Raw genomic sequence first — 23,286 nt, 5'->3', positions numbered from 1 at the left:
ATGAAGTTAAAATTATCGCGGCGCCCCGAACATTGGTATATCATGTTTAAATTCTTAGTATAACATAACCTTATCTTTTCTCATAACTAAGCATGATATGTTAGCATCATGTGCTAATGCAGCAGTGAGTCAACTGAGGAAACTAAACAAAGACACTGGAAATAATAACCCTCATAAATATAACTGTGTTGAATCATTATTCTGTTGTTTTCAGGGAACAAGGGAGCTGTGGCAATATCCTTTTATTTCAACGGGACGTCTTTCTGTTTCATCAATACTCACCTTACTTCTGGAGACGAAAGATGTAATAGGTGAGGCAGGTTTCTTGCATTGCACAATGTATTTGAAAAAAGTTAAGGGACTAAAACTTATATAAACTTGTCCATGTGTGAAGAAACCACACAAATTTGGACCGGTTGGTGGTCGAACCAATGACCTCTCGCTCTTCAGGTGGACACTACTGCGTTGGTATAAAAGTTGCTACATATTCTGCTTTAAATACCTACTTACACTTTCTCCCTCCGTTTTGAAACATGTCCTTTCCCGACATTGGGCTCCTTACGTCACAGGTTCAGGATAGTTTGTGGCCAGCCCGGGAATTGACCCCCTGCTTGCATGTCACTTATGGCATTTAAACACAATTTAGGTTGTGATGGCATCACGGGGGGTCAAGCCATAATGCAGGCAATGGGCGCGGGCAGACCTTGATAAACTCAAATAAACAAAACAAGCATAGCTTGACAGAAAACATATTGAACATCTGGTTACACAGTCATGTTATCAGAGGAATTGCTCAATTCTAAGGATTGCCTTTCAACAGAGGATAACGAGAAAAAGTTTGCAATCAGCTCTGACCATTAAAAATAAAATGTTATTTATGCAGTTCTGCTCATAATATCTTTGAAAATTGGTAAGAAAGTTCTTTCAAGCAAGAAATAAAGACTTATTAGTCTTGACCAATTTTCAATATATTGTTTTCAGACGGAACCAAAATTACCGAGACATCATCAAGGGTTTAACAATGAGCCTCGGCCAGAAACACCTGTCACTGTTTGACATAACGAACCAGTTTCACCATGTGTTCTGGCTAGGGGACCTCAACTACAGGGTGGAGGAAGAAATACAGGTATGTGCTTAGGGGAGGGGGAGGTCTGAGAGGGAGGGGGATAAGTTTAGGGGGAGCCTCGGCCAGAAACACCTGTCACTGTTTGACATAACGAACCAGTTTCACCATGTGTTCTGGCTAGGGGACCTCAACTACAGGGTGGAGGAAGAAATACAGGTATGTGCTTAGGGGAGGGGGAGGTCTGAGAGGGAGGGGGAAAAGTTTTGGGGAAGCCTGGTTCAGAAGCACCTGTCACTGTTTGATATAACAAACCAGTTTCACCATGTATTCTGGCAAAGGGACCTGAACTACAAAGTGGAGGAAGAAATACAAGTATGGGCTAGGTGGAGGGATGGAGAAAAGGTTTGGGGAAGGTGGGGGGACTTACTAAAAGAGAAGGAGCATGCTGAATTGGACTGCTACATTTTAAGATGAATGGAATTAAAAGCTATTTCATTACTCATCCATGCTTAGATCTGGAAGAGAAATAGGAAACATGAATACGCAATGTTTGAAAAAAAAAAGTTAATCTGATCATAACAATACTTCAAACAGGATGATGAAAATGTATATAAAAAAGAAATATTCTGAACTTATGTGTAACTTTCAAAAGTATTTTATGTATCTAATACTTAACCCTGTGTGTTTTTTTCATTCAGGTATTATTACGTAAAATCAACGAGAAAGACATTAATTTCCTGCTCGAGAGAGACCAACTTAAACGCTTACAGAAACAGAGAACGGTCTTCTCGGCATTTGGTGAGTAACCATGGAAGATCAGTAGTCACTTAAATAAATCGTTTTTATCGATCAGATGTATTGGTTTACTCATGTTTAAAAGGGTCAGAAATAGACTTTTTTATTTTGTGTAAAATGTGAAAAAATGCTTTTAGCAATGATACAACATCCACAAAATTTAAATTGTGAACATAATGCTTGTAGCAATGATAAAACATCTGCAAAAGTTTAAATTGTGAACAAAATGCTTAATGTACCAATGATTAAACATCTGCAAAAGTTAGCTCTATTATTGGAACGTGTGACAATAGATTCTCTATTTTGCCAAAAGTATAAGTAACGCTATTGAAAATTGAATCATTTTAGGCTTGGATTTAGTAAATTTTGTTTAAATCTGTATCTGTCTGTTGCTGTTTGAAGTTTGTTCATGAAACTTGGTCAAATAACTCAATTTCAACAATAAAAAAATATAAAATCTGTGCACAAGATTTTTCAATTTTTTTGTTAATTCATAAACTGTTTTCTGGAATGTTTCAGATGAAGCTGATATAACCTTCCTACCCACGTATCGCTTGGAGAGAAATGTCCCCGGGTACAAGTATGCCTGGAAGAAGATCAAAGCCACCAGTGTAAGTTGCTTTAAGTTTAAACTTTATATATATAGTTTGAGATTGTGAAAAAAGTGGTTTTAACATGGCTTAATGCTGTGTCAAAGTGTGCTTATGGTTTGTGGGGGGGGGGGAGGGGGAAAACCAGAGAATCCAGAGAAAATCCACTTGTCTCGCTTAGGGACCACAAACTAAACACATGTGCCTAGGCCGGGAATCGAACCTTGGTGCGAAGTGAGTGTGATAACCACTGCGTAAGCTAACCTTGTTACTGGACCAACTGAGTTTCTATAGCATAACTGAATGTACCATAATATTATGAATGTACAAAATGTTTTTGAGGTGGAGCTTGAATCAATGAAATGATTATTTTAAATTTCTGCTTTTCTTTTGTAATGGCCTTATCATGTAAAATTGATCTAAATTGAAATTGTTAGAAAGTATAAAGTTTGTGTGGCATATTGTTTGCTTTTTACAATGGAAAAACTGCTTGAGGAATCATACAATTAAATATGGAATACTAAATCATTTAAAGTAAGATGTTGTTTTGCAGGAACGAATAAACGCGCCATCGTGGTGTGACAGAGTTCTATGGAAATCCTACCCAGGGCAGTTCATCGAGAGTGTGGCCTACGGTACGTGTCTTCAGTTTTGTTTCTAAGGAAAAAATAACTATGTGTTGGAATAAATGGTGTGCTTGATAATCTAGACAAATGGGCCCGTATTAGTAAAGTATTGTAGTCGTTGTAGAAAAATAACTGTATGTGTTGGAATACTTGACATGTGCTTTATAGTCTAGACTCATTGGCTCGTATCAATAAAGGATTTTAATCATAACTTCAATTATCTTAAATCTGTTTAAACATCACAAATGGCAACACATTGACTTTTTTATTTCCTCAACTTTGTATTCATTTTTTATACTGGTTAAAGTTCAGTTCACTGAAATAAGTTGAAAAATAATGAAACTATGACACTTGCATTTCAATTTACGACTAAAATTGACTAAGAACTTCATAGAAACTTCATTGTCTCAAAATATATTTCAAATATAAGTGTTTTATACATGTCATGTTTGTAATAATGTATTTGTAATTACCACGTTATGAAATAAATGTGTCCGATTTAAAGGGGCTGTCTCACGTATGATAAAATAGTGTAAAAAAAAAAAATGTTGAAAACTGACATAAACTTGGCATCGACGTGTACAATGCATTCGGTGTTATCACGTGATATTACCGAGGTAGGTGTAGAACTTAATTATGTCACCCAATTAGTATAAGTCTTTGTAGCTCAGTGAGTAAGATGCTGGACTTCTATTTTGGCGACGCATGTTCGAACCCAGTCTCCGACACTTTTTTTTTTACATTTTGGTACTTTTTTTACAATTATGATATCAAAGCGTAACACATTCTATTAGATAATTGTCCTGAGATTCATTACAGAAAAAAAACGTTTTTTGTTGCCAATCTGTGACACAGTCCCTTTAAGGAACATTATTTTTTTAAACATAAGTGCGTTATGCATGTCATGTTTAAGTTACACAACATATTTGAAATTGCTACATTATGAAATGAGCAGCTACTATTGCCAGTGCTTACTTTGTTGATTTCAGTAATATGTGGCTTCTCTTTAATTTAGGCTGTTCTGAAGCCATACTGAGCAGCGACCATCGTCCAGTATTTTCCTCTTTCAATGTTGGGATCAGTTCAGAATTTGTCCACCATGCCAGAATGTCGCTGGCTGAGATGGCCATTGTTCAGATCGTCTTTACTGCAGTGGAAGCTCAGGTTAGAATAATGTAACTCAACACTCAATAGTCAATGAATAGGTGAATGAACGGTTGTACAGTTAGTGCTCTTGCTTCTCACCTAGGTGACCCAGGTTCGATTCCCTGCCTGGGCGCATGTGAGTTTGGTTTGTGGTCACCAAGCGGGGTTTCTTCTGGGTACTCCAGTTTGCCCCACAACACAAGACCACACTCTCCTGTAATATTGTGCCAATGAGAGTGATTAATATAATGTTGTTATAACTTGTTTCACAATCGTTATATAAATATGTTTATATATTGGCAATGAAAAATATGTTTTGTTGTATGAGTAATTTACTGTTTTGCAGAAATTAAACAAACTTGATACGATAGTTTTTAAATATTTTCAATTTCAAAGTCGGGATTAAAGGATGATTGAGTATTGTCTAATAATCAATTATAATTTAAAAAAAAAATTCATGCTTACTATCTTCATTTATTAGAATCTGTATGATCACAATTTAGATAGAAAGCTTTACGTTCTGCACACCCACTAGTAGTGATGAAACGATTATCAAGTACAATCGATAAATCATCGCTGACAATGCTACCGAAAACTGAGATATTTCCAATAATGTTTTTTATCAATTTTCAATCTCAAGCTGTTAGTCTTGTTTTTTCAAGCTTATGTAAGGAAGTACAAAACAAATTCAATATGTTGTACATTGCAGGTGAAGACGTGTTGCAAGCAATATTTCCAGCTTGTGTTCCATTCCACCTGTCTTCAGGGTAAGCTGTCCACTTTTATCATGTTTGTATTGTAAGGCTGTAATTAATGAAAAGTTTGTGTGACATTATTTGTCTCACATTTTTAGGGGTGGTTTGGTACAATGTAGGTAGTTTTTTTGTCCCTGCATACAGACAAAGAGGTCCGATGACAATATGCTAATCTGACTGACCGTCTGTATGTCCCCATGGTTTTAGATCAAACAATTATGCCAAGAGGTCTTAAACTTAGTAGGTTGGTTGGTAATGACCAGCAGATGAACCCTATTGATTTAAGGTTAGTGGTTCACAGTCAAGGTTGTGGTGACCTTGAACTGAAAATCTGTTTCCGATCAATTATTGAAGAATGGTTAGGGCCAGGGACCTCAAACTTGGGAGGCAGGTTTGTTATGACATGCAGATTAACTCTATTGATTTTGAAGAAAGTTGGTCAAAGGTCAAGGTCATGGTGACTGCAAGCTGAAAATATGTTTCCAATCAATAACTTAGAAGGCCGAGAGACGAGTTGGCATCCACTCCATCTTGTATTGATGTATGTTAAGTATCCAGTCAAAACCTGTTGGCTCAATTCCAAGGGACAGCCCAAATTCTTTCATCCTTGTGAATACCGAGCCAAGCAGGAATGCTTACATAGAGTATAAAAATATCGGTCCTTTACTTCAAGTTTGAGTCAACTAGGAAATTGAACCCATCGATATCGAGCCAACGGGTTTCAACTGTATTCATATTCTTAGTACTTTCTAAATGTCTACAGAAGCCAGTCCAATTCATACATGTAAACCATAACTCTGGCCTTAATCTGATGCCCCTTTTTCCAGACAATCGTTGGAATTTGCTTTGCAGTGCTTTTCGTTTTCTTTTATCTTCAACCAACACTCTGAACAGCTATGTACTGCCTTAAGAAAGTCTGTTTATATTTCCTTTTACTTTTTAGAAGTCTACAGAAGTCAGTCCAACACATCATTCCGCGAAAACAGGACGGGGTTTTTCACTGTACCAGTCTGGGTGGCCACGAACCTCCCTGAGGTGGGTTATCTTACATTATTTAAGATTTAAATGCTTAAATGATTTAGTGTGAGTCAAGCTTTAGTTGTAAAAAATGCAGTTCAAAAGCATCTGGGTTTTTTGTCTCTATTTGTTGAATAGACGCTTCGCAAAGTACACAATTCATGTATAATTTATGCTTTCAACTTTAGACTCTGTACAGCCTTAGTTTAAAAGAAATTGAAAATAATTATGATGTTTTATTTCATTAAGTTTGATTTTTTTGGTCTGTACATATTCATGAATAGAAAATAAATTACAGTTTGAGCACTTTGTCTTAAAAGTTGCATTCGGATTGGATTAAAACACTGTCTTAAAAGCTGCATTCTGATTGGATTAAATACACATGTGACCATGCTTCATTTGCCAATGCTTCATTTACCAATTATACATCAGGGTATGCAAATATTGCTGATAATTATAAAAGCAAACTTGTTTTGTGTGACATTAAATATTACTAATTTTTGAGAAACATATATATTCTTTTTCTTGCTTCCAGATGCGTCCATTGTTCGGTGATGTCGATTACCTAGAAGACCAGCACATTCTGATAGCCGTGGTAGCCAAGGACTCAGACAACGAGTCCTACGGGGAATGTGTCCTCTCATTGCGTGAAATGTTCTCCGACGAACCTAAACCGTTTGAGTACACCTTACTGCATCAAGGGGAGGAGACTGGTAAAATAAGGTAGAAGTGAATGATTTTAATTTTTTGTGCCAACCACATAGGGATCATGTTGTCCAGGAACATCTGCTTAGTCATCTGTGTTTGTGTTGTCACGCTTTAATATCCGCTCTCTAACTTATACATTTCTTCTCAAAACTTTACCAAACTTGGAAGCAATGCTTACTGCAATAAAATGTTGACCAAGTTGAATTTTGGTTAAATTGCCATCGTCACTCTATAGTAGGGATGGCAACGAGTACCCTTGTACTCAATCGAATGTCCGAGTACTCGAGTACCAAATCACTACTCGAGAACTTAGAATTTTTTTTAAAAAATCTATAAAAATCACCAAATACACGATTTACAGACAAAATATCAGATCTGGTTAGTTGCTAAGAGGACAATTTACGGTCCCTCTAATCCCCGCTGTGTACACAATTGACCTCAATCAATTAGTTGACAGTTGTTGTGATAGTTGCAAACTGTCAACAAATGACCCTTATTTCAAATTAGCACTGATGTCAATTAGCGATCGACTCAGTGGAAGCACTGACTGAAGTAACTCTTCGTTCACTATTGTATGGTGCTGACACTCTGACTGAAGTAACTCTTCGTTCACTATTGTATGGTGCTGACACTCTGACTGAAGCAACTCTTCGTTCACTATTGTATGGTGCTGACACTCTGACTGAAGTAACTCTTCGTTCACTATTGTATGGTGCTGACACTCTGACTGAAGTACAACTCTTCGTTCACTATTGTATGGTGCTGACACTCTGACTGAAGAACAGAATTTCAAACTGTTTGACGCAGTCCACCAATATATTCACTTAACAAAAAGATTTGATTAATCGACTCCAGTTTAAATCCATCCTATGACTTTTACTCTGCCTTCCTTCTTTCCTTCTCCTATCTCAACATAGCTTATCATTATCTTCTTTTGCATTTTTTTTTTTCATTATCTGATATTAAATTCCTTTAAATTTGAAATTTTACCACCGTTCTATCTAAAATCATCTTACTACTCTGAGGGCTATCATATTAATCCTTTATTTAGTAAAACCTGTATTTAATACTATTGCAAATAACCATTCAAGGAAAGGAACTTTATTAGTTAATTCTACCATTCCAATCCTTTATTTTATATGTTTGTAACAAATGCTGTATTGTTGTTTTTCTGCATAATAAATATGTTTAAACTAATTAGCGAAGTTTTGATAGTGGTACTTTCACCTACACAATTCTATTGTATACCAATTAGAGTTCTTCCACCAAACAATGGACGCTAACGAGCGAAAGAATATCGACTGTTTACGAGTATTGATTTCTTAATGGGCGTATTTTAACTATTTTTGCAATGATTATCACAATTGATTGGTTGATATTTTAAATCAAGAATTATGAATATTAATGAGGTAAACAACAATTACACAGTACGAAAAACTATCATTTAAAAAAAAAATTGTAGAGTAAACAACTCAACAACTGAAATTCGTATTGAATTTCGTTCACTATTTTTATGTATGCTATTAATTTTCGTTCATTGTAATTCTGATTGTTGTTCATTTCTGCAGTGCATACTTGTATATAATGAAACGAATAAGACAAATTAAACGCCTGAAACAACATTTGTTTTCTTTTTATATCATTTTTTGTTAAAATAGTAAAAATACGTAATGAAAGTTTACTTTAAAGGTGAAAATGACCAATAATACGACCAACGCACAGTATACGTCATTAACGATACATGTATACACAATCTTGTCTTTGCAAACACATATTCAATTTTTCCGAGTAATCGAGTACCCGAGTACTCGATCGAACGATCGTCCGAGTACTCGAGTATTAATTATACTACTCGTTGCCATCCCTACTCTATAGAGATATGGCCTGTGAAGTGATAAGCGTTCCCAACTAGCGACACATTTGATTTGCGGAATTCTAGTTATGGGAAAATATTCTTTTCATTTGATGAATCATCTTTGAGGGTGAGAGCTTCCAACAGGTGACACATCTGATTTGAAGAATTCTATTTATTGGAAAATGTTTGTTTCATGTGATGATTTGTCTTTGAGGATGAGAGTGGTAACAATGGTATAGCTAGGTAATTACCAGTTAAATTGCAATTGTCACTCGAGAGTTGTGGCCCTTGAATGTCGAAATAATAGGCGCTCCTCTGATTCCCTGAATAGTTATGGGAAAATGTAATCATGTTTGAAGGTGAAAGAGTCTTGTGGAATAGCATTGTGTTTGCCTCTCACTCAAGAGGTTGTAGGTTTCAAGTGCATGGTCTCTTAGCTGCTCAAAGATTTCAGTGCTGGTTTCTATGCTGGAGAAGGACTTATGTGTGATATATATAAGGTTTAAAGTGTCTTAACAGTAGATTTTAAACTGTAGAAAATAACAAATGGCTTTAGAATGAGTTGTGTAAATTATTCCATTGTAGAATTCGAGTTAGAATATTCTAAAATTCCATGGTATGAGCAAATATATTTTAGTGGCAAGATGCACCTGAAAACCAAGGGGAAGAAAACATCATCATCTAGAAGTGGCAGGAATAACTATTGTAAGTCTTCATTCTTACACTTTTGTCTTCTTAAAGGTGTCAATTTAATTGACAGTTTTGTTAATAATCCTCTGACCCAAAATTATTGAAATTCTGAAGACTAATAATGTTTGATTTTACATATAAAAAAATAATTTTAATGATTATCATAATGTAGTTTCCTTGACAAACCCCAGAACTTTTCAAAATGATATTTTTTTACACAAACTAAACCAAAACATAAATAGGGTGCTTAGCTTGACTCTGTTTATGTCAAAGACTTGTCAAAATACCAATAAAAGAATATATATAATTTAAACATGCTTTAAGCCCACAACCTTAAGTTACAACTGATTTTTATGCCCCCCTTCGAAGAAGAGGGGTATATTGCTTTACACAGGCATGTCGGTATGTCGGGCGGTCGGTCCGTCGGTCGGTCGGTCCGTCCGTCGGTAGACCAAAGCTTGTCCGAGTGATAACTCAACAATTCCCGGACGTATGGTCATCAAACTTCACATGAAGGTTGGGCCTGATCAGTAGATGACCCCTATTGATTTTGGGGGGCATCTGGTCAAAGGTCAAGGTCACAGTGACCTTTAATGGTAAAATAATTTTAAAGCTTGTCCGAGTGATAACTCAACAATGCCTGCACCCATGGCCCTCAAACTTGACATGGAGGTTGGGCCTGACCAGTAGATGACCCCTATTGTTTTGGGGGGTCATCAGGCCAAAGGTCAAGGTCACAGTGACCTTGAATGGTAAAAGGTCGTCCGAGTGATAACTTGACAATGCCTGCACCCATGGCCCTCAAACTTGACAATGCCTGCACCCATGGCCCTCAAACTTGACTTGGAGGTTGGGCCTGACCAGTAGCTGACCCCTATTGTTTTTGGGGCTCATCGGGTCAAAGGTCAAGTTCACAGTGACCTTGAATGGTAAAAGGTTGTCCGAGTGATAACTCAACAATGCCGGCACCCATGGCCCTCATAATTGAATTGGAGGTTGGGCCTGACCAGTAGATGACCCCTATTGTTTTTGGGGGTCATCGGACCAAAGGTCAAGGTCACAGTCACCTTGAATGGTAAAAGGTTGTCGGAGTGATAATTCGACAATGCCGGCACCCATGGCCCTCATAATTGAATTGGAGGTTGGGCCAGACCAGTAGAAAACCCCTATTGTTTTTGGGGGTCATCGGGCCAAAGGTCAAGGTCACAGTCACCTTGAATGGTTAAAGGTTTTCCTTGTGATAACTTGACAATGCCTGCACCCATGGCCCTCAAACTTGACTTGGAATTGGGCCTGACCAGTACATGACCCCTTTTGTTTTTGGGGGTCATCTGGCCAAAGGTCAAGGTCACAGTCACTTTGAATGGTAAAAGGTTGTCTGAGTGATAACTCGACAATGCCTGCACCCATGGCCCTCAAACTTGACTTGGAGAATTGGCCTGACCAGGAGATGACCCCTATGGTTTTTGGGGGTCATCTGGCCAAAGGTCAAGGTCACAGTGACCTGGAATGGTAAAAGGTTGTCCGAGTGATAACTCGACAATGCCTGCACCCATGGCCCTCAAACTTGACTTGGAGGTTGGGCCTGGCCAGAAGATGGTCCCTACTGATTTTAGGGGTCATTGGGCTAAAGGTCAAGGTCACAGTGACCTGGAATGGTAAAAGGTTATCCGAGTGATAACTCGACAATGCCTGCACCCATGGCCTTCAAACTTGACTTGGAGGTTGGGCCTGGCCAGAAGATGGTCCCTATTGATTTTAGGGGTCATTGGGCCAAAGGTCAAGGTCACAGTGACCTTGAATGATAAAAGGTTGTCCGGGTGATAACTCAACAATGCCTGCACCCATGGCCCTCAAACTTGACATGGAGGTTGGGCCTGACCAGTAGATGACCCCTATTGATTTTAGGGGTCAAAGGTCAAGGTCACAGTGACCTTCAAAGCGACCTCGACAATTCCTGGACCTATGGTCATCAAACTTGACATGAAGGTTGGGCCTGCCCAGTAAATGACCCCTATTGTCTTTGGGGGTCATCAGGCCAAGGTCAATGTCACAGTAACCTTTAACGCAAAAAAGTTAGCAAATCTTCTCCCACTGATATCTCAACAATGCCTGAACCTATGATCATTAAACTTGACATGGATGTTAAGCCTGATCAGTAGATCACCCTTATTGATTTTAGGATTCATAGAGCCAAAGGTCAAGGTCACAGTGATCTTGAATAGTAAAAGGTTGTCCGAGTGATAACTCAACAATGCCTGAACCCATGGCCTTCAAACTTGACTTGGAGTTGCATCTGACTTGTAGATGACCCCTTATGATTTAAGGGGTCATTGGGTCAAAGGTCAAGGTCACAGTGACCTTGAACGAAAAAAACTTGTCTGTGTGATAACTTGACAATGCCTGCACCCATGTCCCTCGAACTTGACATTTAGGTTTCTGGTGACCTGCTGATGACTCTGGATTTTGAGTTCATAGAGTCAAAGGTCATGGTCATAACACACTCTATCCTCACACTTTAATGGTCATAATCTTAAAACTGCCTTAACGGCAACAAATCAGCTGTCATTACGGTCCATGCATATTTCATTCAATTGTCCATATAATCCTGACAACATGGCGCTCAGGGGGGGCATAATGTTTGACAAATATCTCTTGTATTTACTAAAGACTATCAAAAACAGCATTTACTACTGCTAATTTTCGTGTTTTCAGCTCTAATAGCCCTGGACACAGAATACCACGACCCAGAGATGTACCTCCCTGACCACCCGACCCACAAGCCCCCAGGCGCCTTTAGGGGCTCCGTAAAGCCGGGCATGGGCCCGGGTCAGTCCAAACCCCCCCTGGGCTCAACTATGTCTTCACACAATAACACCGCACCTAAGCCTCCACTCAGACAGACTGTCAGTACTATGGATGATAGGATGGGTGGACCAATGACTAGGGAGGTATGTTGATATTATTGAAACAAAAGACACCTAATTTGATATCAGATTATTTCCTAGTTTCATTTGTGGCTTTACAGAACACTCAGTGTGTGTATACCACATGATAAATTACATCATAAATGATATGTTGGATGGCAACATTTTGCTTCGAATGATGACTTAAAACAAAGGTAACTTTTCTTTTTCTTCACCATTTTAAATGAAACAAATGGCAGTCTATGCCACTGAAAGAGCCCAGCCTTCGTTTTATTACTGTAGTTTAGTCGATTAGTTCCCTCAAACACTTCGACAAACCTGTTTTCCAAATAATGTTTTGACAGTGCTCCATCAGGTGGCAATTTCGTGAAAAGGTTTGTCGAAGTGTTTTAAAAAACAAAAATCTCAAATAAACTCTGGTAAAAGACCAAAGGTAAGGCTATGTTAGGGGTTGAGACTGCGCTATGTTTTATTTTAAATGGTAAATAAATCGTTATCATTGTTTAAAGTCTTCATTGTAGTAAAATGTTGCCTTTCGATGTATCATTATGACATAATTTATCAAGTGGTATACACACATGGACACAGTGTGTTGAATAGAATTGAGATATATTGCTCATGGTTTTGCAGCTCATAAAACAGACTTTGGGTTATGTTTTTCTTCTGACTTCTTTAGAGTTTTTTCAGAGTCAGAAATCTGGTACTTAAAAGGAATACTTATAGGTAAGGGCTATTCCAGTAAAACATATTGGACCCCAAACAGGTAAATTTGCTTATGTAGGGGGTGGCATAATTTAAAAGTGCCTTCCCCCCGGGGGTTATATGTTTTAAAGGAATAGCCCTAACTAATAATTGGTAGGATAAAACTTGTACTCCCTGACGTTTATTATCATTAGTTGGTAGACTGAAACAAGTTTAAAACTTGGCTACAACAATATCTGGAGAACAGCGATACACTTTGTAAAATCTGGTATCAATGTGCACGACTAGCATACTTTGTGTAATCATAACAAAAAAATATTTCCTTAAAACAGACAAACCAACGATCAATGAGAATGGAAGGTCGAGCACCTGCCCCCCTCCCAAGTTCGCCAACCTCTCTGACCCCCATTCCCCCTGCTCGAAGGGGCACCCCTGTGATGGGGCAGGGGTCATTGAGGGTGGCGCCCCCTGTCCGGCAGAGGAGCGCACCAGGAAGTGCTCCACAGAAGCATGTCCCTCCCATACCCCCGAAACAGAGGACTGTCAGTGGACCTGTAAGTATTTCAATGGACATGTTTATAAATTTATTAACCTGTTATCACATTTATAAAACTGTAAATAATGATAGTTATGGACCTGTATATACATCAACCTGTTAGTACATTTATAAAGCTGATAGTATATTTATGCCTGTTAATACCGTATTGTTACAGATCTGTGCATGCATGGACCTTTTAGTTTATTCATGAGTCTGTTAGTTGTTAAATGGATCTGTCAGAGTATTCATGGACCTATTAGAATATTTATATACCTGTTAGTGTATTCATAGACCTGTTAAGAGTGTTGATGGGCCTGTTGATTTATTCATGGATCTTTAAGTTTATCCATGGGTCATTTAGTGGTTTAATGAGCCTTTTACAGTATTCATGGCTCTGTTAGTGTATTCATGGGACTGTTAGTGGTTTAATGGAGCTGTAAGAGTTTTCATGAACATGTTAAGAGTTTTCATGAACATGTTAAGAGTTTTCATGAACATGTTAAGAGTTTTCATGAACATGTTAGAGTTTTCATGAACATGTTAAGAGTTTTCATCGACCTGTTGGTGTATTCATGGGGCTGTTATAAACAGGCATTTTTTAATGCATTAACTTAGAGGTTCGCAAATATTCACCCCCCACCCCCCCCCCCCCCCCCCCCCCCCCCCCCACAAAGAAAAACGAAACAAAAAATATTGGTAGGGAAACTGGAACCTTATTATTGCCTCATTCATTCCAGGATCATCATTACATCAACCGACAAGACGGACACAAACGCCCTAAGACTCTCGATGAATGGTTAGCCCAGCTTAACCTGTCCGTGTATGAAAAAAACTTTACGGACTACGGATGGGACAGTCTACTTTATCTCGGTGAATTAAAGCTCGAAGATCTCATACGAATCGGTGTGGAAGTGCCCGAACACCAGCGGATGATACTAGCGAGCATTCGCGATCTAAACAAAGTGTGATATCTACTTTATTCTGTGCCAATATTCAATATATTTATTCCCTCTTCTACACATACTCATATTGCGTTATATTTAAAATGCTGATTGGGTGCAAAAACATAGCTTCTGTGCATATGTGCGTGTAAACATTTTGTTCAAAGACGAATTTGAAAAGTCAGATGTGAAATGTTTGATTTTCAAAGATACATTTTTGTTGTTAGGCTGATAACAGTTTATCTAAACCTCACAGGCATACCATATCCCATGCTTTTGACATTTTATTTTGAATGAATTTTTAAGTATATTTTTAAATTTTTAAGTATATTTTTGTGGATTAGTAATTCTATGAATGATTAAGTATCCCAAATATTTTTGTAAAGAGATTTTCTGAACTTTCTGTTAGTCTTAGCATGGAAACATGAAATGATTGCATGGAAACAGGTTATTACAATATGAAAAGACAAAAAATTCTGCAAGGAAAAATGTTATTACAATATGGAAACATGAAAATTACTGCATGGAAACATGTTATTATAATATGGAAAATTGAAATTATTGCATGGAAACATGTTATTACAGCAGGAAGCATTTTATTACAGCATGGAAACATTTTATAACATAACAATATGGAAACATGAAAATTACTGCATGGAAACATGTTATTATAATATGGAAAATTGAAATTATTGCATGGAAACATTTTATTACAATATGGAAACATGTTATTATAATATGGAAACATGTCCTTTCAATATGGAAACACGAAAATTACTGATTGGAAACATGTTATTATAGCATGGAAACATGTTAGTACACGGCTAAAAGCTATGTTCTTGCACTCATGAAATAATTTACATGTATTCAACATTATATAGCTAGACAACCCATGACGTTTTTCCTTTCGCTTAGCTAGTGAGCTTAGTTAACCTTATGAATAGAACTGGAAATGTTCATTTTCTTATGATGTGGCTCATAGACTGTCATTTAATACTCATTTGTTTCTAAAAGTTACATGCATGCTCAAAAATTGATTTGTTTTGTTTTGCTCAGACATAGATTTCAATGCAGATTGAATGTGTGTTATAATCAACAAATTAGCTTGATGAATTAGTTAGGAGTTTAGTTAGGAGTACTATTTTAAATTTAGACTAAATTGCTTTTTGAAACATTCAAAAGTGATACATCAATTCAGAATAGAGTTTCAATTTTTCTAATTGTTTTGTATAGTCACTCAAATTTTCCAAAAAAACATTTTATTATCATCATCATCATCATCATCATCATCATCATCATCATCATCATCATCATCATCATCATCTAATATGTAATTCCATTGTGCCATAATTAATATACAACTGAAGGATTTAAAAAAAAAATTAAATCTCATTTTGTGCCCATAGAATTACGATAGAATTATCATTAAGTTCTTGTGTGAAATTTCCAGTTCTGTTTTTTATACTTTCTAATGCTTTTACTGTTCTTTTGCAAGATTATATTTTAATGCATGTACTTGCAATATATAGCTCTTAATCATATTTTAAGTCTTAAACAAAGCTTTAGACATTAATTAACATAATAAATATGTTAAATGTGCTGCGAAAAATAGTCCTATGTGCCTCTTTATGCAGGCAATCATAGCTAAGTATTTGAAAATACTGATAAAAAAATCCCTTATTAATTAGTCATTTTTTAGCTGGTCCTTTTTTCAAATAATATTTCGAGTGTTGTCCATGCCTTGGTGTGGTCAGCATCATCTTCGTAGTGCAAAAACTTTTGGCCATAACTCTAAAAAAAATAAGATATTCAAGACCCACAACTCTGGCTTAATTAATTGTAGAGTTATTCCCCTTGTTTGACTGAATAACAACAACAGGCTAGAATCAGTTTTTGCTCAGCACTATTCTTGTTTGATCTGAATATATTTATTATGAACAAATCTGTTGTGACTCTTTTTTTCTGACTGTGTCACATGATGGGCCAATTGGTCAGAACTTGATTAAAGTTAACAATGTTTAATTAACAGTATATTTGTTAATTTTAAAATATGTAATATTTGATTATGTGCTCAAATGTTTGCACATAAAGAAGTATGGCTGGAACAGCTGTCTCAAATCTTGTTAGAAATACGGCAGATCATGCTAGATCAGTAACAATTAGAAAGTTAACAACGATTATGTTACAAATGTTGTTAACTTTAACAAAGATCTAAACTATTGGTACAATATGTTTCATTTAAATAGATACAGAAATAAGCCCAAACTATGTTTTCAACAGTTAATAATTTCATATCTATAATTATAGGAAGTAAACTATTAAAGGGACTAGACACTGGTCCCAAAATTGTCAAATAGTGTATTTCTTCAAAGTAAGACTAGAATTGGCAATATAAGCTAGTTTGAGGCCATGATTAAATAATAGCATGTCACTGTCCCAGCTGAGTTTACCCGTTTAAAAACACTGGTTGAGTTTATCTGTTTAAAAATACTGGTTTCCCAGTTTATAGTGTGTATATTTATCATGTGAAAGTCAAGTGATTAGTACAGATAGATATATCAAAGCTATTTCAAATTTTCTGGTATTTATATTTATGTGGTTGACAAACCAAGTAAGTTTGCTAATTGGAAAATACACAAAAACTGCAAAAGATTTATGTGTCGACAGCGATGTGATACATCAGTAATTAAGATTAAATGCGTTGTACAAACAATATCAAGTTTATGTACGGTAAGTTTTTAACAATTTTCTTTTTTTTCTTGCAGTTGTTACATCTGGTGTCTAGTCCCTTTAAGAAAAAAACTACTTATATCATACACCACAATGTTTTTTTTTAAATGGTAGGATATGCATGTAACTTCCTGATATTCGATATAATTTCAGTCCTGGTTTTATAGTGTGGTGGAGCACCTTTTCTCAATTTTCTCCCAATGTTTCATATTATTTGACACCAGGTATTTGATAACAGCAAGTAGTTCAGACACACAAGCATGATCGATCCATAGCCTTATATTGTAGCATCACATTTTGCAATATATTTTTAACTTCTTAAACAGTGTGTGTACCAGGTATGCCATGTGATAAATTATGTCATATATGATACGTCGGAAGGCAACATTTTGCTTTAAATGAAGATTTTCATGTGATAATCTTATTCAAAATTAATTCATACACATGAATAACAAACATAAATTTGAGTAATAAATCTTTAACTACTTACGAAAAAATGCCTTTATGGAAATTAATATATTAAATATAAATTACTGATAACAATATTGTAACCGTGCATTTAATAGCTGAAAATGCAAAAATATTAAATGATTGGTGAGTGCTAAAAGATTTACTGTGATCAGCTATCATCTCATAAGGTAGAAATGCCATGTTTTCTGCACCTTTCTTTCAAATTAAACTCAGTATTATTATAAGAACTATTGATTTTGACATTGATTCTTCCGTTTTGGTACCGTATATTAAAACAATTGTATTAATTGTGAAAAATCTTATTTGGGAGTAAGAGTGCATCTTTAAACAAAGATAACTTTACTATTAATTCACCTTTATCATGTGGTATACACACAATGTTAAGTGTATTATGAAAGGTAACACTAATTAACAATAAGTGCATTTTACAAATGGCCTTTTTTTGTCAGCCACAGCACATCAAAAATTAATTACCATATTATTTTTTCCTGAAATACATTTTACAGCGATTGTTTTATGTTTTAGTTTAATCATATCTGCCGGCAGATTGTGTTTTATTTATTTTAATTTACTGGTAATCCTTAATCAACCTGAGTGAGACAATTTTGATTTATTTCCCATTATAGCAAGTCATATTTTATTTCGTGACATCCTATTAAATAATCTGATTCATTAAATTATATTGGATCATTTTTTGTGTAAACTTTTTCTATCTAGCCACTTAAGTGCCAATAACACAGTAACTTGATTTCATTTTCTTGATATTAAATTTTTAGCCCATATGTGTTTGGAAGAAAATGTCAGATTATTTCATGACCTTTGGGTCGTCATCATGAAAAAACTTGGCCATAATTCAATAAAAGTTCAATATATTCTCATGAAACTTGTTACACATGTTATCAAAGATAATATGCATGTGTATAGAACGGTCCATAATCCTGGCTTTTATAATTATTCGGTTAATTTCACTCGTTTAACCTTAAAATCATTAACAGGCGAGCGTTTGATGTTCGTTCAGGAGAACTCTTGTTTCTAGCTCTCTTAGTCATCTTTTACGAGAAGAAACTTAATGATGAAAATTAAGCTTTTCTTTTTTACCTATTATGCACACTTTTGTTTTAGTTACATAACATTACACATTACTTTTTTATATAAAGGCTAATTCTTCTCACGGCAATTAGCACAGCATCTACAAGTTTTGTTCATGGCACAACCAACAACTTACGTTATATATACCAAATGCTTCAAATGGCTATTATGTTCTTTATGCAAGCACCCTTTTTTAGCTTATTTATGACATATTTTTGTTGTTGTTTGATTAAAAAAACTTAAATGTTAATTCAAATACATGTGTTTGGCAACTGTTTTTTGATACAAAAATAAAAGAAAGATAATTTTGGCTATTTATTATTTATGTTCTGTATTTTTTAAAAACAACACGTCATTTATGATAATAGGGTTATTCAATGTTTGACTTACTAAATGTTAAAGTTCATAAGATTGTGTCTGAAAAAAAAAATTCTTCTCTGAAACAATAAAAAAGTAAAAGGTTGTCAGGAAATCTTCAAATCCTTTCATCTGAAATGGACTCTCTTATTACTTGTTTTGGCACCAAAATTGTATTTTCCCAGTAATGCATCTGAAAACACTAATATTATAACTATTTTACTTTATGCTACCGAAATTGCAGAAAAAAATCACTTTAAGTGTAAAAAAATATTCTGGTTTTAGTGAAAAGAGAACATACTCAGGTTTTAAGGAAAAAGTAAAAACTAGCAACAAAACCACACACCCACGATAACTCTTTTACCAGCATAAGGATATCTTAACCTTTTACTAAAGTTGTTGAAAAGGGTAACCAGCACTATTCAACATTGGGGACTTCAAAGCCAATATTTGAGCATGTATTAACATTATTTTGTTGAAGGGTTCCAGCCATCAGTATATTAGTTTTAACTCTACTAACGATTTTCCACACTTTATTTTGTCAGACAAAAGAAATGCATTTTACAAAAACATGAGGCAGTCCCTTTAAGATTTAATCTGCGAACTCTTAAATGACAGACCTAACTCGGAAACTTGGCGTTTAATTAAAACTATCATGCTTAATAAGATAACAACCGCCTTTGACAAAGGGGTACATCACATAAAGGTTTTGGGTGGTCTTGGGGTATTGATACCTCTATATATAGGGGTATCAATATCCCCAGATCACCCAAAACCTTTATGTGATGTACCCCTTTGGCCTTTAATAGTTACATACATTGTTGAACATAAGAATACAAGGCAGCAGAGTCCATGTGTGTGTTTTCAGTATATTAAGTTATCATGTGAATACTAAATCTCTCTCATTGGCTGAACAGTTATGATTATTCATATCAGGGTGGTTCAGTGTCATGTCAAATTGGAGGCTGTCTGAAATTTAATTTCAATCTTTGGCATCCCCATGCCATGCTCTTGTTTAAAAATAAAGTCCTTGTGTCAATAACATTTCAAAGTTTAAAAACCTTCGACTTCATTACTCCAAAAAAATCATGACGCTTATTGAGCCGAAAAATCTTAAATGATCAACAACTTAAATATTATGACAAAACTGCTTTGGTGGAGGGCATTATATATGGAGTACAATTTGGGTCTTAAGTCACCTTATACTGATAATTTTGTTTGATAAACTAGATGTGTATCTTAATTTTTCTTCAGCACTCTTTAGGTGACTTTTGACCCAAATGATATGCCATAAAGATCTGTTTATATTATGCATAGAGCTGCATTAATACATGAAGTGCTTTTTACATGTTTAGGAAAACTTGTATTATGCATGTCCTCTTGTTTATTATACAATTTTTGCTAATCTGTTCTATCCATAGAAAAAACATCAAAATATTGTCGTTGCCATGGTGTTGTTGTCGTTGGTAGAGGTGTTGTTTAAAAACGTTAATCGTTGCCATATATCTAAAAAAGTATTGGTAGGTTTAAATAAAACTTGGTACACATGTTGCCAAAGACAATTGGCGCATGGAAAGCAGGGCCCATAAATCTAGCTTTAACAATTGTGGAGTTATGCCCCTTTTTCATCTGAATTAAAAACAGAGGAGCGATGGCGCTTGTTTACCAAAACGCTACACCATGGAGATATGTTTATTAAAATACATAAAGCTGTCTTATAAGCCATGCAATGCTTTCCTTTACATTTTTAGGAGATAATTTAACATGCTTAATTATATTAATAAGATTCATGTCTTGACAGTACGACATTCTTATTTATTATAGCACATGTATGAATATTATTGGAAGACTGTCACATAGCCTTTTAACAGTTGTGAGATGGTATTAAATATTGTTTGTTTTTTGGATGATGCTTGGTAAAAAAATAGCGCAAGATACAAATTATAAAGCACATTAGGTCAAGTATTTTTTATAGTACTTTTTATTCAGAATTGCCTACTGGTCAATATTATATACCATCTCTGAATTTAATTTTAACTTGGTGCTGGTTTTAAAATGGCAAGGTATGTTATTAAATAATATCAATATCTTTTTATCAGAGATTGTGTAACTCATGTAATTCTCATCAGGTAATTATTATATAATTGTGATATTTAGAATTCGGTGGTAGTTTTTGTGTTGGTAAACAGTTCTGGAAGTGTTTGAGTGTCTCAAGCGGATAGTTTGGTTTGGGATATATTCATTATAGTACAAAAATATATTTACCAGGTAAATAAGAAAATAGATGGGTTTTAGATTTCATGGAGCCGCTTTGTTAATCTGTTACATTGTTGCCTGTCACACTGTTGTCTGTCATATTGTTGTCTGTCACATTGTTGCCTGTCACACTGATGTCTGTCACACTGTTGTCTGTCACATTGTTGCCTGTCACACTGATGTCTGTCACATTGTTGTCTGCACACTGTTGTCTAGAGAATAACTTAAAATCAACTGACAGGATTTCAATGAAACTTGGAACATAAATAGAGGAATATATGCACAGGTGCAGTGCCCGAGAAGCATTGTCCTAGCTTCAGTCATTGCTGAATTTCCTCCCCTGCCACTTTTACGGCATGCATTAAAAAAGGAAGCAGCTTGTCCAGACCTGGTACCATAACAAATCCTACTCCCAGTCCAGACCAAAACTCATATACAGAGAGATCGTATTGAGAAGAAGTGCAGTGCATAAGAACCATAACTCAGTTTTTGGTACCATTTTTGTCCAGAGCACAACTCAAAAAAACTTGAAGGCATTTACTCCATACTTCAAAACAGAAAGGTGTTACCAGAATTAAGATTAATTACATGCTTAGGAACTGTAACACTGTTTATGGTATTTTTAGTTATAACTAGATTTATTGCCCTTAATTTTTGTCTGAAGCTTAACTCCAGAAGTCTCTGAGGTATGGACCTCATACACGGGAAGATCGTATTGAAGAGGAGGGCAGACACAGTGCACAGGAATCCCTGGCTCTGTGTTTAGTATTTTAACAGTTATTGCCCTTTGTTCATTGTTATTCTTTTTTTTTTTGTCTGGGACATTTTTTTTATGACCTCCCCTGCACTATACACTAAAAGATATGTGCAGGTTAAGTCATAGAAACAAAGAAAAACACTAATAGATATTTCTATACTTAACCTGGTGGGGGATATAGCAATTGGTGACTCGTTCATGTCCATTTATTTACACTTCTCTTCCAAATTGTTTGTGTCAGCTCTTTTATTCAAATGTTATGACTGATTACAAAATGACTCGACAGAATTCCTCTCATTCTTGAACTGAAGTGTCAATGAGTGTGCTTCTGGCCACAACCAACTCCTTTGCCATAAGTAAAACTGCTAGTTTAAAAACACTAACTTTAAACTCCTATTTGTGCTTTATTTTTTTAATTTAAACCCTGTAGGGAAGGGAGCAAACATCATTTTCAATGATAAACCTTGAATTTTAATTTTGTCTGGTTTGGGGTTGCCTGGGTTCATAAGATAATGTGAGATGCTGGAACTTGATTTGTCATTTATAGTTCATCAGTTCAAACGGGCCAATCAGAGCCAAGTATAATGTGCCCTCTATTTTGGTTGTTTGTTTATTTCATGTTTTAAAAATTAAACTAACAGTCGCTGTTGCTTTTTTAGAATAAAATTTGCTTGATTTGTGATTTTATGAACATATACATGAAACTTAGTCTTTCTGGGGGTTTTTATCAGGCAGTCAAATCTTGACAAAAAGAGAACTTATGAAAATGTTTATTTTTTAGTTGTAGATGGTAAATTATTGACATAATTTGAATATTTTATTGAAAATATTCAAATTGATTTAATGTTATGCTTTAATAGGCATTGTAGCACTTGCTTCTATAACTCGCTTTAAAGCATTATGCCATGAACAGTGCTCCAGCCAGGATATGAAAAGGGCAGGGTGCTAGGTGAGGAACAGTTCTATTTCTGCGCACAGAATAAGCCTTTATTGGGAACATGCAAGGGCCAATGTTCTGTTCTTACTGTGTATGTGTTGAAATTACTATCAATACTAATAGTTTGTAATGATTACCTAAGCTGTTATCTTTACTTAAGTGTCAAAATTATGTATACTTATTATTTTACACTTATTTCTGAAAATTGACATGGTCAAACAAAAAGGCACAACACGGTGTAGTAAAAGGGTGCTGGAATAGGGCAGCAACAGTGGGGCATAGTAAAAGGCTGGAAAAGGGCAGCGGGTGCCTCGCTCTACTATTTAGGTCTAG

At 35.6% G+C, this 23,286-nt stretch overlaps 1 protein-coding gene across 1 annotated transcript in view; it reads left to right on the top strand.

The window, feature by feature from the left end:
• The window catches only part of LOC128219024 (phosphatidylinositol 3,4,5-trisphosphate 5-phosphatase 1-like), a 72,311-nt gene that overhangs the window by 44,478 nt on the left and 4,547 nt on the right, over positions 1-23,286 (top strand). Inside the window, exons 14-26 of the mRNA XM_052926836.1 lie at positions 215-311; positions 982-1,126; positions 1,765-1,864; positions 2,381-2,472; positions 3,005-3,086; positions 4,093-4,241; positions 4,933-4,990; positions 5,922-6,013; positions 6,531-6,718; positions 9,196-9,263; positions 11,964-12,199; positions 13,210-13,431; positions 14,153-14,377. Coding sequence (XP_052782796.1) covers positions 215-311; positions 982-1,126; positions 1,765-1,864; positions 2,381-2,472; positions 3,005-3,086; positions 4,093-4,241; positions 4,933-4,990; positions 5,922-6,013; positions 6,531-6,718; positions 9,196-9,263; positions 11,964-12,199; positions 13,210-13,431; positions 14,153-14,377 — 1,754 coding nt within the window. The remainder of the gene's footprint in view (positions 1-214; positions 312-981; positions 1,127-1,764; positions 1,865-2,380; positions 2,473-3,004; positions 3,087-4,092; positions 4,242-4,932; positions 4,991-5,921; positions 6,014-6,530; positions 6,719-9,195; positions 9,264-11,963; positions 12,200-13,209; positions 13,432-14,152; positions 14,378-23,286) is intronic.

The sequence above is a fragment of the Mya arenaria genome, chromosome 15 (genome assembly GCF_026914265.1).
Source record: "Mya arenaria isolate MELC-2E11 chromosome 15, ASM2691426v1".
Classification (NCBI taxonomy): domain Eukaryota; kingdom Metazoa; phylum Mollusca; class Bivalvia; order Myida; family Myidae; genus Mya; species Mya arenaria.
Note: the sequence above shows the minus strand (reverse complement) of the source record. Positions and strands in the feature narration are given on the sequence as shown.